This window comes from Orycteropus afer, unplaced genomic scaffold, assembly GCF_000298275.1.
Source record: "Orycteropus afer afer isolate SDZICR_OR568_19922 unplaced genomic scaffold, OryAfe1.0 scaffold00366, whole genome shotgun sequence".
Classification (NCBI taxonomy): Eukaryota; Metazoa; Chordata; class Mammalia; order Tubulidentata; family Orycteropodidae; genus Orycteropus; species Orycteropus afer.
Genome location: NW_006921953.1, coordinates 103,800 through 120,823, shown reverse-complemented (window position 1 = coordinate 120,823; position 17,024 = coordinate 103,800). Strand labels below are relative to the sequence as shown.

At 38.1% G+C, this 17,024-nt stretch overlaps 1 protein-coding gene across 1 annotated transcript in view; it reads right to left on the bottom strand.

The window, feature by feature from the left end:
- Positions 1-17,024, bottom strand: part of FAF2 (Fas associated factor family member 2) — a 77,637-nt gene that overhangs the window by 17,118 nt on the left and 43,495 nt on the right. The window contains exon 2 of the mRNA XM_007952930.2: positions 13,715-13,783. Coding sequence (XP_007951121.1) covers positions 13,715-13,783 — 69 coding nt within the window. The remainder of the gene's footprint in view (positions 1-13,714; positions 13,784-17,024) is intronic.

Here is a 17,024-nt window from a genome sequence, read left to right as displayed (position 1 = left end):
AAGAATCTTTTGGCTTATGATTCTCAATTTTCACTACATTCACAGTATATATGCACTGGTCTGTATTCTTAGGAGTCTCTCATAATATAGTGGAAAAAATAGAGGTGGCTCATGTACCACAGATTTACCAATATTAAAAAAGAAAAAACAAACAAAACAAAACAAAAATGGGGCTAGGAAAAATAGGAGGAAAAAGAGAAGAGGGCTACAAACAGAAGATTAACTTGTAAATCTAAAAGTTATGGGAAATTAACCTTTCTGAAATACAACTCTCAGACACTCCACTCATATGGGCTTTTCATTAGTGCCCCAGTAGCTATAGAATGAAACAACATAACCAGGCCCAATCTATCTGTTAAATCTTATTTTAAAAAGTAGGTAATATATTCATACGGGAGCTCTGGTAGCATAGTGGCTAAGGCACTTGACTGCTAACCAGAAGGCTGGCGGTTCAAACCCACCAGCCACTCCTCGGAAGGAAGGTTGGGCAATCCTACTTCCGTAGTGATACTGCCTCGGAAACCCAAGGAGGGGTCGCTATGAGTCAGGGCTGACTCGACGGCACATAACAACAACAACAACAATATTCATACAGTACAAATAGGATGCAGTAAAAGTCTTCCTCCTACCCTTGTTACTTTAGCTAGCCAGTTCTTCCTCTCCAGTTTATTGTACAACCATCTAAAAATATCATATGTATTCAGAAGCAAATTTGTATTATTACCACCTCTCATTTTCCCACATACCTGTATGGTGGTGCAAACAGTACATACCTGACTATAAACCTAAAGGGTAGTGGTCTGGACCCACCCAAATAGCACTGTGGAAGAAAGGCCTGGTGATCTGCTTCCTTAAGAAAAACCCTATGAAGCAGTTCTAATCTGTAATACACAGGGTCATCATAAGTCAGAAATGACTTGATGGCAACCAGTTTTGTTTTGTATACTCTACAAACTGTTCTTTTTTAGTGACCACTTCTTTCCAATCTTGTTATTAAAAGAAAATGCAATAAACAGCTTTACATGCATTTTGCATGTAGCAACAGCCAACAATGACATTTTACCTCTCTGATCAAACAAATAGCCTGCAATTACCTCTCAGCCTAAAAAAATGAGAAAATTTGATAATATTCACTGTTGGAAAGGGTATGAAAAATTAGACACTCTTGTATACTGTTGTTGGTAGTTTACTCTGAGCAACTTTTGGGAAAGCAGTTTAACAAAATCTATCAAATCTTAAAATTAGCATCGTATGTCAAGACAAGTTTTCTTAACACCTTTTAACCAGTTATTCCACTTCTAGGAATTATTCTTGAGAAAAACCCATAAGTACCCAGATATATGAAAAAGTGTGTTCTTAGCAGAAATGGTTATTAACCAAACATCTAAATGTGTCCAACTGGACAGGGATCAATGAGATGACATAGTCAGGAGGTACGTGGGTGGAGAGGACATGGACAATCTGAATAACTGCATCTTGAGACAGTCAGACAATTCAATGCAGACATGCAAGCTTAAAAAACTTTTATCTGCCACCATAAACTCGATAGTTCCCAATACTTTTCTGATCAGTTTGGTGGTGCTGTTAATGAATATTATATAATAAAATATGTCAACATTTGGAAGCACTGCACTCACTTGTTGTTGTTGTTGTTAAGTGCCGTTGAGTCGTTTCCGACTCATAGCGACCCCATGCACAGCAGAACGAAACACTGCCTGATCCCGCGCCAGCCCCACAATCCCTGCTATACTTGAGCCCATCATCGCAGCCACCGTATCAATCCATCTCGTTGAAGGCCTCCCCCTCTTTCGTCGACCCTCCACCCTACCAAGCATGACATCCTTCTCCAGGGAATGGTCCCTTCTGACAACATGACCAAAATAGGTGAGACGAAGTCTGGCCATTCTTGCTTCCAAGGAACATTCTGGTTGCACTTCCTCCAGGACAGATCTGTTAGTTCTTTTAGCAGTCCATGGTACTTTCAGCATTCTCCGCCAGCATCACAACTCAAAAGCATCAACTCTTCTTCGGTCTTCCTCATTCATTGTCCAGCTCTCACATGCATACCAGGCAATTGGAAATATCATGGCTTGTGTCAGGCACACCTTAGTCCTCAAGGAGATATCCTTGCTCCTCAGCACTTGAAATAGTTCCTTCGCAGTTGACTTTCCCAATGCTACACGTCGTCTAATGTCCTGACTGCTGCTTCCGTTGGCATCGATTGTAGAACCAAGCAACGTGAATTCCTTGACAACCTCAATCTTCTCTCCATTTATTGTGATGCTGCTCATTGGTCCAGTTGTGAGGATTTTTGTTTTCTTTATGTTGAGATGTAATCCATACTGCAGACTGTATTCTTCAACCTTCATCAGTAGGTGCCTTAAGTCATCCTCACTTTCAGCAAGCAAAGTTGTATCACCTGCATATCTCAGGTTGTTAATGATTCTTCCTCCAGTTCTGGTACCATGCTTTTCTTCATATAGTCCAGCTTCTCGGATTATTTGCTCAGCATATAGATTGAGTAAGTGTGGAGAAAGAATATAACCCTGATGCACTCCCTTCTTGATTTTAAACCATGTAGTGTCCCCTTGTTCTGTTCCAACGACAGCCTCCTGGTCAAGGTACAGATTCCTCATGATTACAATCAAGTGCTCAGGGATTCCCATTCTTCTCAATGTTATCCATAATTTGTCATGATCCACACACTCAAATGCCTTTGCATAGTCAATAAAACACAAGTAAACATCTTTCTGGTATTCCCTGCCTTGAGCCAAGATCCATCTGACAACAGCTATGATATCCCTTGTTCCACGTCCTCTTCTAAATCCGGCTTGAACCTCTGGAAGTTCTCTATCAATATACTGCTGCAAACGTTTCTGAATTATCTTCAGTAAGATCTTACTTGCATGTGATATTAATGATATTGTTCTATAATTTCTACATTCTGTGGGATCACCTTTCTTTGGAATGGGCACTCACTTAGCAAACTGATATTTTCCAAATAACCAACATATGAAGTTACAAGGTTACATATTTGTGAAATATCTTTTCAAAGTACATACAAGATACACCAATGATTTTAATGTAATAAAAGAGGAAAAGTCCAATGATAATAATTTCAAATTCCACATTGCAAATAACCGTTAAGAAACTAACCCTTGTCACAACCCAATTAAAAATGGGCAAGGGACATGAACAGACACTTCACTATAGAAGATATACTGGTGCCCAACAAACACATGAGGAAATGCTCATAAATCATTAGCCATTAAACGAAAAACCAAATGCACTGCTGTGAAGTTGGATCCAACTCATAGCGACCCCTCCTTGGGTTTCCGAGGTGGTGTTACTATGGAAGTAGATTGCCCAACCTTCCTTTCAAGGAGTGGCTGGTGGGTTTGAACTGCCAGCCTTCTGGTTAGCAGTCAAATGCCTTAGGCACTATGCCACCAGAGTTCCTCATTAGCCATTAGAGAGATGCAAATCAAAACAACAATGAGACATCATGTCAACCCAACAATAATAGCAAGTTCAACAAGACAGAAAACAACAAATGCTGGCAAGGTTTTGGAGAGATTGGAACTCTCATACACTGCTGGTGGGACTGCAGAATGGTACAACCATTATGGAAAATAGTATGGTGTTTCCTTAAAAAACTGAAAACAGAAATACCATTTGATCCAGCAATTCCATTACTAGGAATATATCCTAAAGGGGTGAGAGACAGCACATGAACAGACATATGCATACCCATGTTCATCACAGCACAATTCAGTATAGCAAAGAGATGGAAACAACCTAAATGCCATCAACAGATGAATGGATAACCAAACTATGGTACATTCACACAATGGAATACTATGCAACATTAAAGAGTAATGAAGAATACATGAATCATTTCACAATGTGGATGAATTTGAAGGACATTAGGCTGAATGAAATAAGTCAATTACAGAAGGACAAACATTGTATGAGCCCATTATTGTGAACAGTCAAGGAAAGATTTACTCAGGGATGTAAATTTACTTTGTCGGTTACTGGGGACAGGAGGGAAGGGGAAGGAAAATTTCAGACTAGTTGGGGGTCACATGTTGATTTGGGTGAGGGGAGCGATGGTATGGAAAGAGTCTGTGACCAGCATGTTGACACTGGGGAAAGGAAGTACACTGAAACATGCACATAAGATAGACAACAGGGGCAAATATTATTACATGCACAATACTACATCGCCACTATCACCAAACCCAGACTACGGACAAATGCATAGCAGGGTGGGAAGATCAAGTGGGGGAGGCAAATAGGAATATACCCTAGACTCAGGATAGATCTGGCTGAAGATAATCTTCCATATATACTTGTGCTACAAAATTAGCCATATACATTACAGAAGCAACAGAAGACAGAGTTGGAGTAACTTCTCAGAGACAACCAAACACACCTTGAGAGAATCACTGGGCCTGCGGAATTGGGATCACATTCTTGGGGGATATCATGCTCAATTGGCACTCAATGACACAGTACATAAAAATCTTGTTCTACAACCTACTTTGGTGAGTAGTGACTGGGGTCATAAACGGAGCTCTGGTGGCATAGTGCCTAAGGCATTTTGACTGCCAATCAGAAGGCTGGCGGTTCAAACCCACCAGCCACTCCTCGGAAGGAAGGATGGGCAATCTACTTCTGTAGTGATACCATCTCGGAAACCCAAGGAGGGGTCACTATGAGTTGGATCCAACAACTAAGATGCAACTATCGGTCTCCTCTCATCTGAAGCAAAGAAGAGTGAAGCAAATCAAAGGCATCTGGAAATAATTAGTCCAAGGATAAGATGGACCATGAAGACCTCAGCCTTCATTACCCTGAGACCAGAAGAACTAGATTGTGCCCAGCTACCAATGCCAACCACTTGGGAAGGGATCAGAAATGGAGATCCTGGAAAAAGTGGGAGGAAAAATGTGGAAGAAAATTAAAAAACACAATAATAACCAGAATTACTGGTCAGATGAAATGTAGTGGGACCCCCAAGACTATGGCCCTGAAATATCTTTCAGGATAGGACTTATGCCTAAGGATTGGTTCTCAGCCCAACAGCAGAAAGACTTACAATCAGAACACCCAACGGAGGGTGATCCACCCACCTACTCTACACGGAGATACACTGCTTGGAGCAATTGGCCATGGGGTACCAGAGGGGCAGCATTCACATGGAGGGAAAGCTGGACAAACAGGAGTACGTAGTTAAGAAGGGCACATGAAGGGGGGGGCGGTCACAGGAAAGGGAGGAAAGGAGAGTGAGTTATGGTTGGGGATGGTAATAGGGGCATGAAATCAAATGTACACAAACTGTTGAACGTAAAATAAATTTTGCTCTATAAATCTGCACCCAGAGCACAATCTAAAAAAAAAAGAAAGAAAAGAAAAGAAACTGTGTTTTCAGTAATGGAAGTCATTTAGAGTGAAATGAAAATAATTTTTTGAAGTAAAATGGATTTTGATACAAAAAAAAAAGAGAGAGAGAAAAAAGAAACCAATACTTGTCTGCTCAAAGAAGACTATCCTGTTATCCGAAAAGGCTATTAAAATAGTCTTACCATTTCCAACTTATCTTTGTGAAGTCAGAGTTCCTTCACATATGTCAACTAAAACTACACATCACAAGACTGAATTCAAGAAGCAGACATGAAAATCCAGGGGTTTTCTATTATTATTTTTATACATTAGAGACTTATGAGTATTATTTTAAAAAAATAATTAACAAATGAAAATGAGTTAAAAAATAAAAATGAATTAACAAACATTTTGTTAGTTTTAATTTCTAATATGGTAATAAATATATAAATAGATAAACCCATAGAAACAAAGTTCTTTGGAGGTTCTCAATAATTCTCAAGAGTGTAAAGGAGTCCTAAGACCAAAAAGTTTCAGAACCTGTGGCCTATTATATATGAATGTATAGGACAGTTCCATTTATATGGGGCAAAATATACATACATACATACTTATTTCTAGATAGGCATAAAGAAATCTTAAAATTCAAAAGAAATTGTTAATAGTGGCTACTTTGAGGAAGAAGGTCTGGGAAATAGTGGTAAGGAAGTGGTTTGGGATATTTTTCATATTTCACTTAGAATTTGAATTAAAAAAAACCATGCATTTTTTGTTAAAGTAGATATATGTGAAAAAGCTATTTAGTATAATTTCATTTGTATAAGAAAATTATAAGTAATACATATCTATATAACCATATACATGAAAATATTAAAAAATATACACAAAAACAGTAGCTATCCATGAAGTAAGGAGTCCTGGTGGCACACTTGCCTGCTAAATAAAAGGTCAGCAGTCCAAACCTGCACAAAATGTAAGTAACGGTCCAAACCCACCCAGTGGAAAAGACATGGTAATCTGCTCCTATAAAAATTTGTTGTTAGGTACTGTTGATTTAGTTTCAGTTCTGACTCACAGTGACCTTATTCACAATAGAATGAAAGAATGCCCAGTCCTGTGCCACCCTCATAAAAGTTATATTTGAGCCCATTGTTGCAAAATCTGTCTCACTGAGGGTTTTCCTATCTTTCAATGACTCTCTACTTTACCAAACATGATGTCATTCTCCAGGGACTGTCCCTCCTGAAAACATGTCCAAAGTATGTGAGAAGAAATCTTGCTACCTCATTTCTAAGGAGCATTCTGGGTATACCTCTTCCAAGATAGATTTGTTTGTTCTTCTGGCAGTCCATGGTATATTCATTATTCTTTGCTAGCATCATAATTCAAAGAAATAAATTCTTATCCAGTCTTCCTTATTCACTGTACAGCTTTTGCATGCATACAAGGCAAATGAAAACACCATGGCTTGGGTCAGATGCACCTCAGTCCTCAAGGTGACATCTTTGCTTTTTAAATAGGTCTTTTGCAGACTTCCCCAATGCAATACATCATTTGATTTCTTAACTGCTGCTTCCACAGCACTGCTTGTGGATCCAAGGAAAATGAAATCCTTTCCAACTTCACTCTTTTCTGTTCATCACAATGCTGCTTATTGGTTCAGCTGTGTGGATCTTTTTATGTTGAGGTATAATCCATACTGAAGGCTGTTTAGTATTTGATCTTGATCAGTAAAGGACCTTCTTCTTTGTTTTCAGCAAGCAAGGTTGTGCCATCTATATATTACAGGTTGTTAATGAATCTTCCTCCAATCCTGATACCATGTTTTCCATACAGTCCAGCATTTCAGATTATTTGCTCAGCACATATATCCAATAAGTATCGTAAAAGGATACTATCTTGATGCACACCTTTCCTGATTTAAACATGTAAATAGCCCCTTGTTCTATTCCAATGACTGCCTCTTGGTCTATGTACAGGTTCCTTATGAGCACAATTAAGTGTTCTGGAGTATTCTCTGGTTTCAGCCAAGGCAGAGCTAACATAAGGAATGATATCTCTTGTTCTATGTCCTCTTCTGAATCCAACTCAAATTTCTGGCAGTTCTCTGTCAACATACTGCTGCAACCATTTTTGAATTATCTTCAGCAAAATTTACTTGGTGTCACATTAACAACATTAATATTGTTCAGTAATTTCCACATTCTGTTGGATCATCTTTCCTTGAAATGGGCACAAAAATGGATCTTCTCCAGTCATGTGGCCATGTAGAAGTCTTCCAAATATCTTGGCACAGACAAAGTGAATGCTTCCAGCCTTACATCAATTTGCTAAAAATCTCAATTAGTATTCCATCAATTCCTGAGGTCTTGTTTTTCCCCAATGCCTTCAGCATAGCTTGGACTTCTTCAATACCATTGGTTCTTGATCATATGCTATCTCCTGACATTGTTGAACACTGACCAGTTCTTTTTGGTTTAGTAATTCCATGTAGTCCTTTCATCTTCTTTTGATGTTTCTTGCGCCATTAATATTTTGCCCATAGAATCTTCAATAGTGCAACTCAAGGCTTGAATTTTTTCTTCAGTTCTTTCACCTTGAGAAGTACCAAGTCTGTTCTTCCCCTTTTGGTTTTCTAAATGCAGGTCTTTGTACATTTCATTGTAATACTTTCTTTTATCTTCTCAAGCCACAATGAAATCTTCTGTTCAGCTCTTTTACTTCCTTATTTCTTCCAAATCCTTTAGCTACTCTAAGTTCAAGAGCAAGCTTTAGCCTAGGAAATCCTACAAGGCAGCTCTACTATATCCTACAGGGTCACTGTTAGTCAGAATTGACTCAATGGCACACAACAATAACATCTATGAAGTGGAGGGATTAAGCGTGGTCATTTTCTTTTTTATGCTGTTTGGAATTCTTTGCATGTGTAGGTAGAGTCGGTAGAGTCATGTACAATCGGTGTTTTTGCAATTAGTGTCTATAAATCATTTCTTATGAGATGGTAACAATATCAGATAACTATAAACAATAAATAAATATAGCAAGGATGACTATATTTAAATCAAAACAATTCAAAGCACAAAGCATTATGTGATATTAATGATAGTTGTTAGTATCAGATATAAGTATGTGTCAAATAAAATAACTCACTTACATAAAAATTAGAAAGTGTTTCAAAAAAAACCCCAAAGTTTATTAATGTCTTTTATTTACACTACATAGTGTCTTTCCACAGCATGCACAAAAAGCATTCTCTTTGATGTATTTGTTATTAATATCTGAAATGTATGCATGTATTATTGGTACACTACTAAGTTATGTATCTGGAAGTATGTATAATATAACATAAAACCAAATGTGGTTATCTGAAGAAAGCATGATTACTAAGAACTTTCACTTTCCATTTTATAAACTCTTGTGTTTTAAAATTTTTACAGATGTATTATTTTTTCAAGCACACACACACACACACACACACACAAAACCCAAAGACATTGCCATTGGGAAATAAATCTTCACGTCAAGTAGTCTCGTCAAGTATACATAAAAAAAAGGTTGCAGATTTTAATTATATATTTAATAAGCTTGACTGAATACAGACATCAAATTTTCATCCCACCAAAACACACACCTCGATAAACACCTAACTGTAAACAACGATCATTTCTGGGAAAGAAGAAAAAGAACAAGGAATTGGGGAACACGCAATTGATTTACATGGGGCCTTGATTTTAGCCATTAATATTTGTTTTAAAGAAATCTGAAACAAGGATTGCAAAATGTTTGGCTTTAAGGAGCTAGGTGGTAGGTATATGCTTGTTCTCTTTGCTCTCATTCTGTAAATCTGAAATATGTAATTTAAAAACATAATACAAATATTTCATAATGTTAATGGAACATTAAATCACAAAAGATACCTCAATAGATACCTAAATAAAATAAAACTAAAGGTCAATACGAAAAGGATAAAAAAAATAAAAATAAATAAATAAAACTACCAGGAATACTAGCATTTTTCCTAAATAAATCTTGGGCTAAAGAAAATATTTAAAAATATGTTTTAAGAAGAAAATTCACTGCCTTAAGTGCAAGAAAAAAAAATACAAATAAATAAGGCATAAAACACAAAGAGCTATTAAAAAACTGTAAGCCTAAAAAGGGTAAAATTGAAATATATTAAAGATAAAGATATTTTCTTAATAAATAAGGAAACAAAAAAGAACTGATAAATATAAGAGCTTTTTATAAATAGAACAAATAATAAGTCAGTTTCTAGCAAGTCTCATTTTTTTTAAAGGAGGAAAACAAACATAATAAAAAGAATGAGAAGAGGGGATGACAACAGCACAGGCATAGAAAGAGTAAAACATATGCTACTCTTTATAATTCTGTGCTAAAAAACTTGAACATCTCTACCTTAACAACTGTGCCACAAGAACTCCTTTACTCAGAGGCCTTATATAAAAATTACTTGGCAGTGGCAGCATCAGACCTCCTTGTCCAATTTCTTACAGGGGAGGACAGAGAATAAAAATCAACATCAGCTTAATGCTGATTCCTACGAAGTGGTGGTCAAACATACCTCCACCCTCCTACCTTTTTACCAATTTTGATACCAGTTGTCCCTCCCACAACATTCTCTATTTCTCTGCTGGGTTCATTAATTCACTGCAATGGCCACATACAACTCACAGACTATACTCTCAGTTTTGGGGTTTATTAGGGAAGTAACAGGTTACAACTTGTGATCACAATCAATTGGCTATATAACATGGAATCAGGATCAGGAAACATATAGGTGAAGTCTGCCTTTGCTTCAAGGGCTGGGAAGCTCATGTGCCATCTCATGTTGGTCTTCTGCTCCTGCTGCCACAATTTCTCTGCTGTTACTTCTTACCATCTTGTACCATCTCTCTGGTGTTAGCTCTGTCTCCTGGGTCTAGGAGGTTCTCAGCACAGGGGTCCTGGGTCCAAAGGACACAGTCTACCCAAGCCTCTTCTTTCTTGGTGGTAGTGAGGTCTCCTCTCTGTTCTGGGATTGGCTTTCTTTTTAAGCCTAGTGGAATGACAAAACTTACCAATCCCTTTGTTAGATTCTATATACCTTACCTGCATGGTTCCACCTCCACATGTCCCATGCACCTTATTTGCATTATTAGCAAGCTGTCCAATCCACCTAATGGAACACAAGCACCTTATTGATATAGTTCCACAAAATCATTTTGTGGAAGTCACAAAGATCATGCATGACTTACAAAAAAAGGCCATTTTAAGTGATTCACTGGACTTTCTGGCTTTTTCAGCCATGGTTCTTTCAGGTCTGCTGATCTCATCAGGTTCTCTAAAAGTCATCTCATCACCACCATTTTTGGCCTCTCATAAAATTTAACTGAGGTATCAGCACAGCAAAACCTTTAAAGGACTTTAGGTTTTAGCCATTATACTCCAGTCCAGAAATGCCTCCCCTTTAGTTTACTCTTTCACAGCTATAGCTTCTACAATTACAATTTTTATAATCATAATTATCCCTGTTAACAATCGACACAACTGAATCATATAATCCTACTGGCATTTCCCCTCACCCTCTCTTCCCCATATCCATCAGAAAAATAGGTATCTATTCAGTGGGGATCCTCCCCTGTCCCTCTCATTTTGAATGTAAGCATACCCACAAAGGCATGTAAACCAGCCCCTTCTAGCCTTTATTTCCCCCCCCCCATGTTAAACAACCAATTTCTAAATTGCCCATCCCTATCAAACCAATACTTGGAGGAGATAAGCATGTTCCATAAGCTGAAGAATTTTTTGTTCTGGTTAGAACTTTGAGCTACTACATCCATAAGCAAAGTCCAGTCCAGAGAAAAAAGCCATCAAATAGTACCAATCTACACCAGCTAACAATGTCAAACATCTCTCTCTCTTTTCATTTGGTTGGCTCCTCCTTAGCCCCCAGGGGCCAGGTCAAGAGGTATCAGCTGTGGGCGCAGAAGTCCATGCACCTCCCTGCATTTCTGACCAGTTAGCCTCTTTTCTCGTTCTCATCCCTAGCCTCCATTTCTCTGTTGCGGTTTCATGATGTCTGGAGTGTTAAGCTCTGTCTGTCTCCTGGGTCTAAGGAGATTTTCAGTGTAAGTACCCTGGGTTCAAAGATGTGTTCTACTTCTGAATCTTCTTTCTTGATGGCAGTGTGGTCCCCCCTCTGCTCTGGGACCGACTCTCTTTTTAAGCCTAACAGCATGGAAAAACTTACCAATCCCCTTCTTAGGGTTCTATATACCTTATTTGCACGGTCCCATTCCCAGAAGTATCCCATGCACCTTACTGGTATTACTAGCAAGCTGTCCAATTCCCCTGGTGGATCACAAGCACTCTATTTGCCTAATCCCACCCATTTTATGGTAGTCACAAAGATCATGCATGGCTAAAAGGCCATATTAAGTAATTTACTGCACAACTTACCTGACCACCCTATTTGAAATAGATCTTCAGATCCTGTTACATTTCCTACACTCATCTTTTTTTTATATATTTATAGGGAGTCCCAGGTTATGAATGTCCACCTTACATATAACTCATAGTTAAAAACCAACTCCCTATAAAACTTATTAGATTAAAATTCCGAGGAACACACAATGGGTGCTACTTTGTGATATATTAAAACACTTTTTTATTATTATGCTAAAAATGTTTTAGTGTCTCTGGAAGTGTTTCTTTAATGTTTTAAGCACAAAGGTTATAGTATAAGGTATATTTTGCTGTTGTTGTTATGTGCCGTGGAGTCGGCCCTGACTCATAGCAACCCCTCCTTGGATTTCCGAGGCAGTATCACTACGGAAGTAGACTGCCCCATCTTCCTTCTGAGGAGTGGTTGGTGGGTTTGAACCGCCAGCCTTCTGGTTAGTAGTCAAGTGCTTTAGCCACTATGCTACCAGAGCTCCTATAAGGTATATAGTATACCATATATTCTAAGATAAACATTAACTAACTGACATTAGATATTAACCACACCTAACTATTCTGGAAGCAAGAATGGCCACACTTCATCTCACCTATTTTGGTCATGTTGTAAGAAGGGACCATTCCCTGGAGAAGGATGTCATGCTTGGTAGGGTGGAGGGTCAACGAAAGAGGGGGAGGCCTTCAACAAGATGGATTGATACGGTGGCTGCGATGATGGGCTCAAGTATAGCAGGGATTGTGGGGCTGGCGCGGGATCGGGCAGTGTTTCGTTCTGCTGTGCATGGGGTCGCTATGAGTTGGAAACGACTCGACGGCACTTAACAACAACAACAACAACTATTCTGACTTATGTACAAATTCAACTTAAGGACAGCCTTAAGGAGGGAAACTTGTTCATAATCTGAGGACTGCCTATAGTACACATGGAAATTATTTATTTGTTTGCTTATTTATTTAGTCTTCCCACCCAGGGACTCCTCATATATACTATTAAACTCATTGCCACTGAGTTGATGCTGACTCATAGTGACCCAACTTTGGGTTTCTGAGGCAGTAAATCTTTATGGAAGTAGACTGTCCAGTCTTCCTTCCGTAGAGTGGCTGGTGGGTTTGAACCACCAACCTAGTTAGCAGTCAAATGCCTTAGGCACTATGCCACTAGAGCTCCTATATAAATTATTAGTAAACCAAAAACAGAAGAACAGTTAACAAACATTTACTGAGCGCTCTAGATGCTAACACAGCAGTTAACAAAATTGGAAAAAGTCTCTGCTCTCATGGCACTTATACTTTAGTATGTATATTTCAAAGCAACAGCCAATGTCACACTGGATAATAATACCAGAAGCATTAAAGTGAGGACAATATGTTTGCTATTGCTACCAGACATGGTTCTGAAGTTCTCATCAACTCAATGGTTAAGTAATAAGAACAACAAAAAAATATATCCATACTGGGGGAAAAAAAAAAAATCATGATTTGCAGAAGACATGACTACCTAAAAGCCCAATAGAACAGACTATAAAATATGTAATAAAGAAGTTCATAACAAAGTATCTGGTTACAAACTAAATATACAAAACTCCACTGTTTTTCTAAAGAGCCATTAAGAAACAATAAAGAGGGGAGGGCAGCTATTTGGAGGGATTTGGACACCTTAATATTTTATATGATTTTTTTTAACCTCTCATCACATTCTCTACCTTTCCTACACTTTTATTTTATAAAAACAAAAGACACTTTTTTTTGAGGGGAAAAAGGTCTACTAAAGAGAAAGACTCCTGTTATGATGAAATATTTATCTTTGCTTTTTCACCAGGCCAGGGAAAAAGAAATATTTAAGGTCAGAATTAATTCCATCATATACCTCTATGTTCCAGTTATGCTGTTCCAAGGTATGCCGACACTGATCCATAGATTCTATGCCAGTCAGATCCTGAAAAGAGGAAAAAACCAAAAAATTACTTATGGAAAAAACCAAAGTACATTTGTGAATATTTTCATCCTAAGCCTAATGTCTATGGCACTTGACTGCTAACCAGAAGGCTGGCGGTGCAAACCCACCAGGCACTCCTTGGAAGGATGGCTGGGCAATCTACTTTCGTAGTGATACTACCTTGGAAACCCAAGGAGGGGTCACTATGAGTTGGGTCCGACTCCACGGCACATAACAACAACAACAATAAAATGAATACTGCTAGGAAACATTTAACTGTTTAAGGTAAATGTTAAAGTATAGTAAAACTCCACTAATTCAGAACTTACCTAGTCAGCTGTACAGATATAATTTATACAGAATAAAAAGTGAAAATCTCTTTTGTTTTACAACTTCAAGGCTTTCAATGAAGACAACTACTGATTAAAATCAGTATCCTCTGCTTAAATTCAAGGTAAAAAATTAAAGATTTCTTTACGATGCTTCAACTTCTACATATACTATATACTCACTGCTGTCAAGCTGATTCAACTCAGAGACCCCTCCTTGGGTTTCCAAGGCAGTATCTCTACAGAAGTAAATTGCCCAATCTTCCTTCTGAGGAGTGGCTGGTGGTGGGTTTTAACTGCTAGCCTCCTGGCTAGCAATCAAATGCCTTAGCCTCTACACCACCTGAGTTCCCACTCCAGCAAAATATTCTTTAATGCTAAAGATTAATTTTATTTGAAATAAATAATGATGTAACACAGATGTCTGGCAAAATGTAATGCCTTTCATTAATTAACCAGTATCATTTTACCTATTGTCTTATAACTCAGCATATAACATGAACTGTGTAAAACTTTTTATTAAAAACAATCCTTTAATTCAGATAGTTCTCTACGTATTTTCCCATTTTCTTCTCCTTGGGCTGTTCTTGGTTTCCCTTTGTCTCTGACCAAACTTCCTTCTCTGGAAATTATTCTGTTTAATCTGTGCAGAACACATATCTCACATTTAGTTTCAGTATCCTAATCAACATTTCTACCTAGATATATTATCAACCCCCAAAAAACCCCAAAACCTGCCATCAAGCTGACTCCAACTCACAGTACCTCAAATTTATCATTTAAAACTGCTAATTTAGGGACTTTTGGAAGGATGGCAGGATGGACAGACAAGCTACCTAGATCCTCTACAACAAAGAAACAAGAAACCAACTGAAACAAGTACAGAGGATAATCTGAACACTGAGCTTTGAAGGGAAGGAAAAAGAAGTGGATTAAATATCAACTAAAAGAAGAAAATGAATGAAAACAGCAACTAAGGAGACAAATAGCATTGTGGACTGGGCTGGCTTGATGGTGTGGCCATTTTCAATATTTGCAACTGGTGTTCTGATTGGAGCAACAACCTGATAATCAGGTCCACTTGCTGAGGACTGCACAGGCAACAATACTGGCAACCAGAAAGGTGGGAGGCAGCAACCATACCGACATGACCCAACCAGATCTGTACCTCCTGCATTACCATTCATTCACTGGCCATGGATGACCATCTGCTTCTGCACCAAAGGATCAATGATAGATTGTAGCCAATACCAGTCCAACCCACCCTCAGTTGCTCTACATGAACAGATAACAAGAGATCTGTGCACATATTCACATCCTCTATTACACCCACCAGGAGACAGGTGATGAGTGCCTAACTGCTGCCAAACTAGAGAACAGAGTAGCACACCAGCCCTATTCCTTCAGACACATCAAAACAAAAACCTGAGTGATTCATATAAACACACAAGCACCTTTCACACTGAAACAAAAAGGAATAGAAAGCAGTACAAACAAGGGACCAGAATACAGAACCAGAAAACTTCCTGAGGAGTAAGTGGCTATGGAACTACTTGATAATTAATTCAAAAGAATTGCATTTAGGTATCTTCAGTGGCTTGACAGATCAAGGAAAGCACTGACAAAATCAAGGAAAACACTATTAAGGGAAACACAGACAAAAAAATCCAGAAGAACTTATGGAAATAACAGAAGAATAAACTGACAAAATAAATGAAAAAATTAGAAACTATACAAAAAACAGGAAATCCAGAAGATTAAAACTAAGGTTTCACAAATAGATAATACATTGAAAAGGGCAAAAGAGTAGAACTGAATCAATGGAAGACAAAATTAGTGAGATTGAAGACAAAGCTCTTAATAGTACTTTGTGAAGGGTACAACACGAAAAAAAAAAAAAAAAATAGAGAGAGTCTTATGTGGCACATGATCAAAAGGAACAACTTACTGTGATCGGAATTATAGAACAGGGAAGAGACAAATCCACAGAGAAAACTGTTAAAAATTTCTTGGGAAGAAAACTTCCTTAAAATGATTAAAGATGAGAAAATATGCATTGAAGAAGTTTAGCAAACCCCAAACAACATAGATCCCAAAAGAAAATCACCAAGACATATCATAATCAAACTTTCCAAAACCAAAAACATAGAAAGAATCCTGAAAGCAGCTCAGGAAAAATGGAAAGTTGTCTACAAAGGGCAACCTTTAAGACTAAGCTCTGATTTCTTGGCAGAGGCCATGCAGGTGAAAAGGCAATGGAATGACATATACAAACCCCCCCTCCAAAAAAACCCACCCAATTTATGTACCCAGCAAAACTGTCCCTCAAATATGATGGCAAAATTAGGATACTTCCAGATAAACAGAAATTAAGGGAAATTGTAAAAACCAGACTAACATTACAAGAGATGGTAAAGGGAGTCGTCCTTCAGAAAGAGGGCCAACAACAGCAGACAACACCTGTGATTCACACACATTGACAACATAACCTAGAGAGCAACCAACATACAGAAGTAGTCAAAGTAAAATAAACTTATAAAACTGAAAACAGGGATCCAGAGACATCAATTTATAAATGAGGACAACTACAAAGGAAAAAAGAGGAAATACATAGTGTAGTTATAGAACTTCCAAATGGAGAGGAAGTCAAGACAATTTTGAGATAAAACACACTGTTTTAAACTTGAGGAGAAAATACTAAATCACGAAGTAACCTCAAAGAAAACACTGTTGTTGTTATGTGCCGTCGAGTCAGCCCCGACTCATAGCGACCCCTCCTTGGGTTTCCGAGGCAGTATCACTGCGGAAGTAGGATTGCCCAACCTTCCTTCGGAGGAGTGGCTGGTGGGTTTGAACCGCCAGCCTTCTGGTTAGCAGTCAAGTGCTTTAGCCACTATGCTACCAGAGCTCCT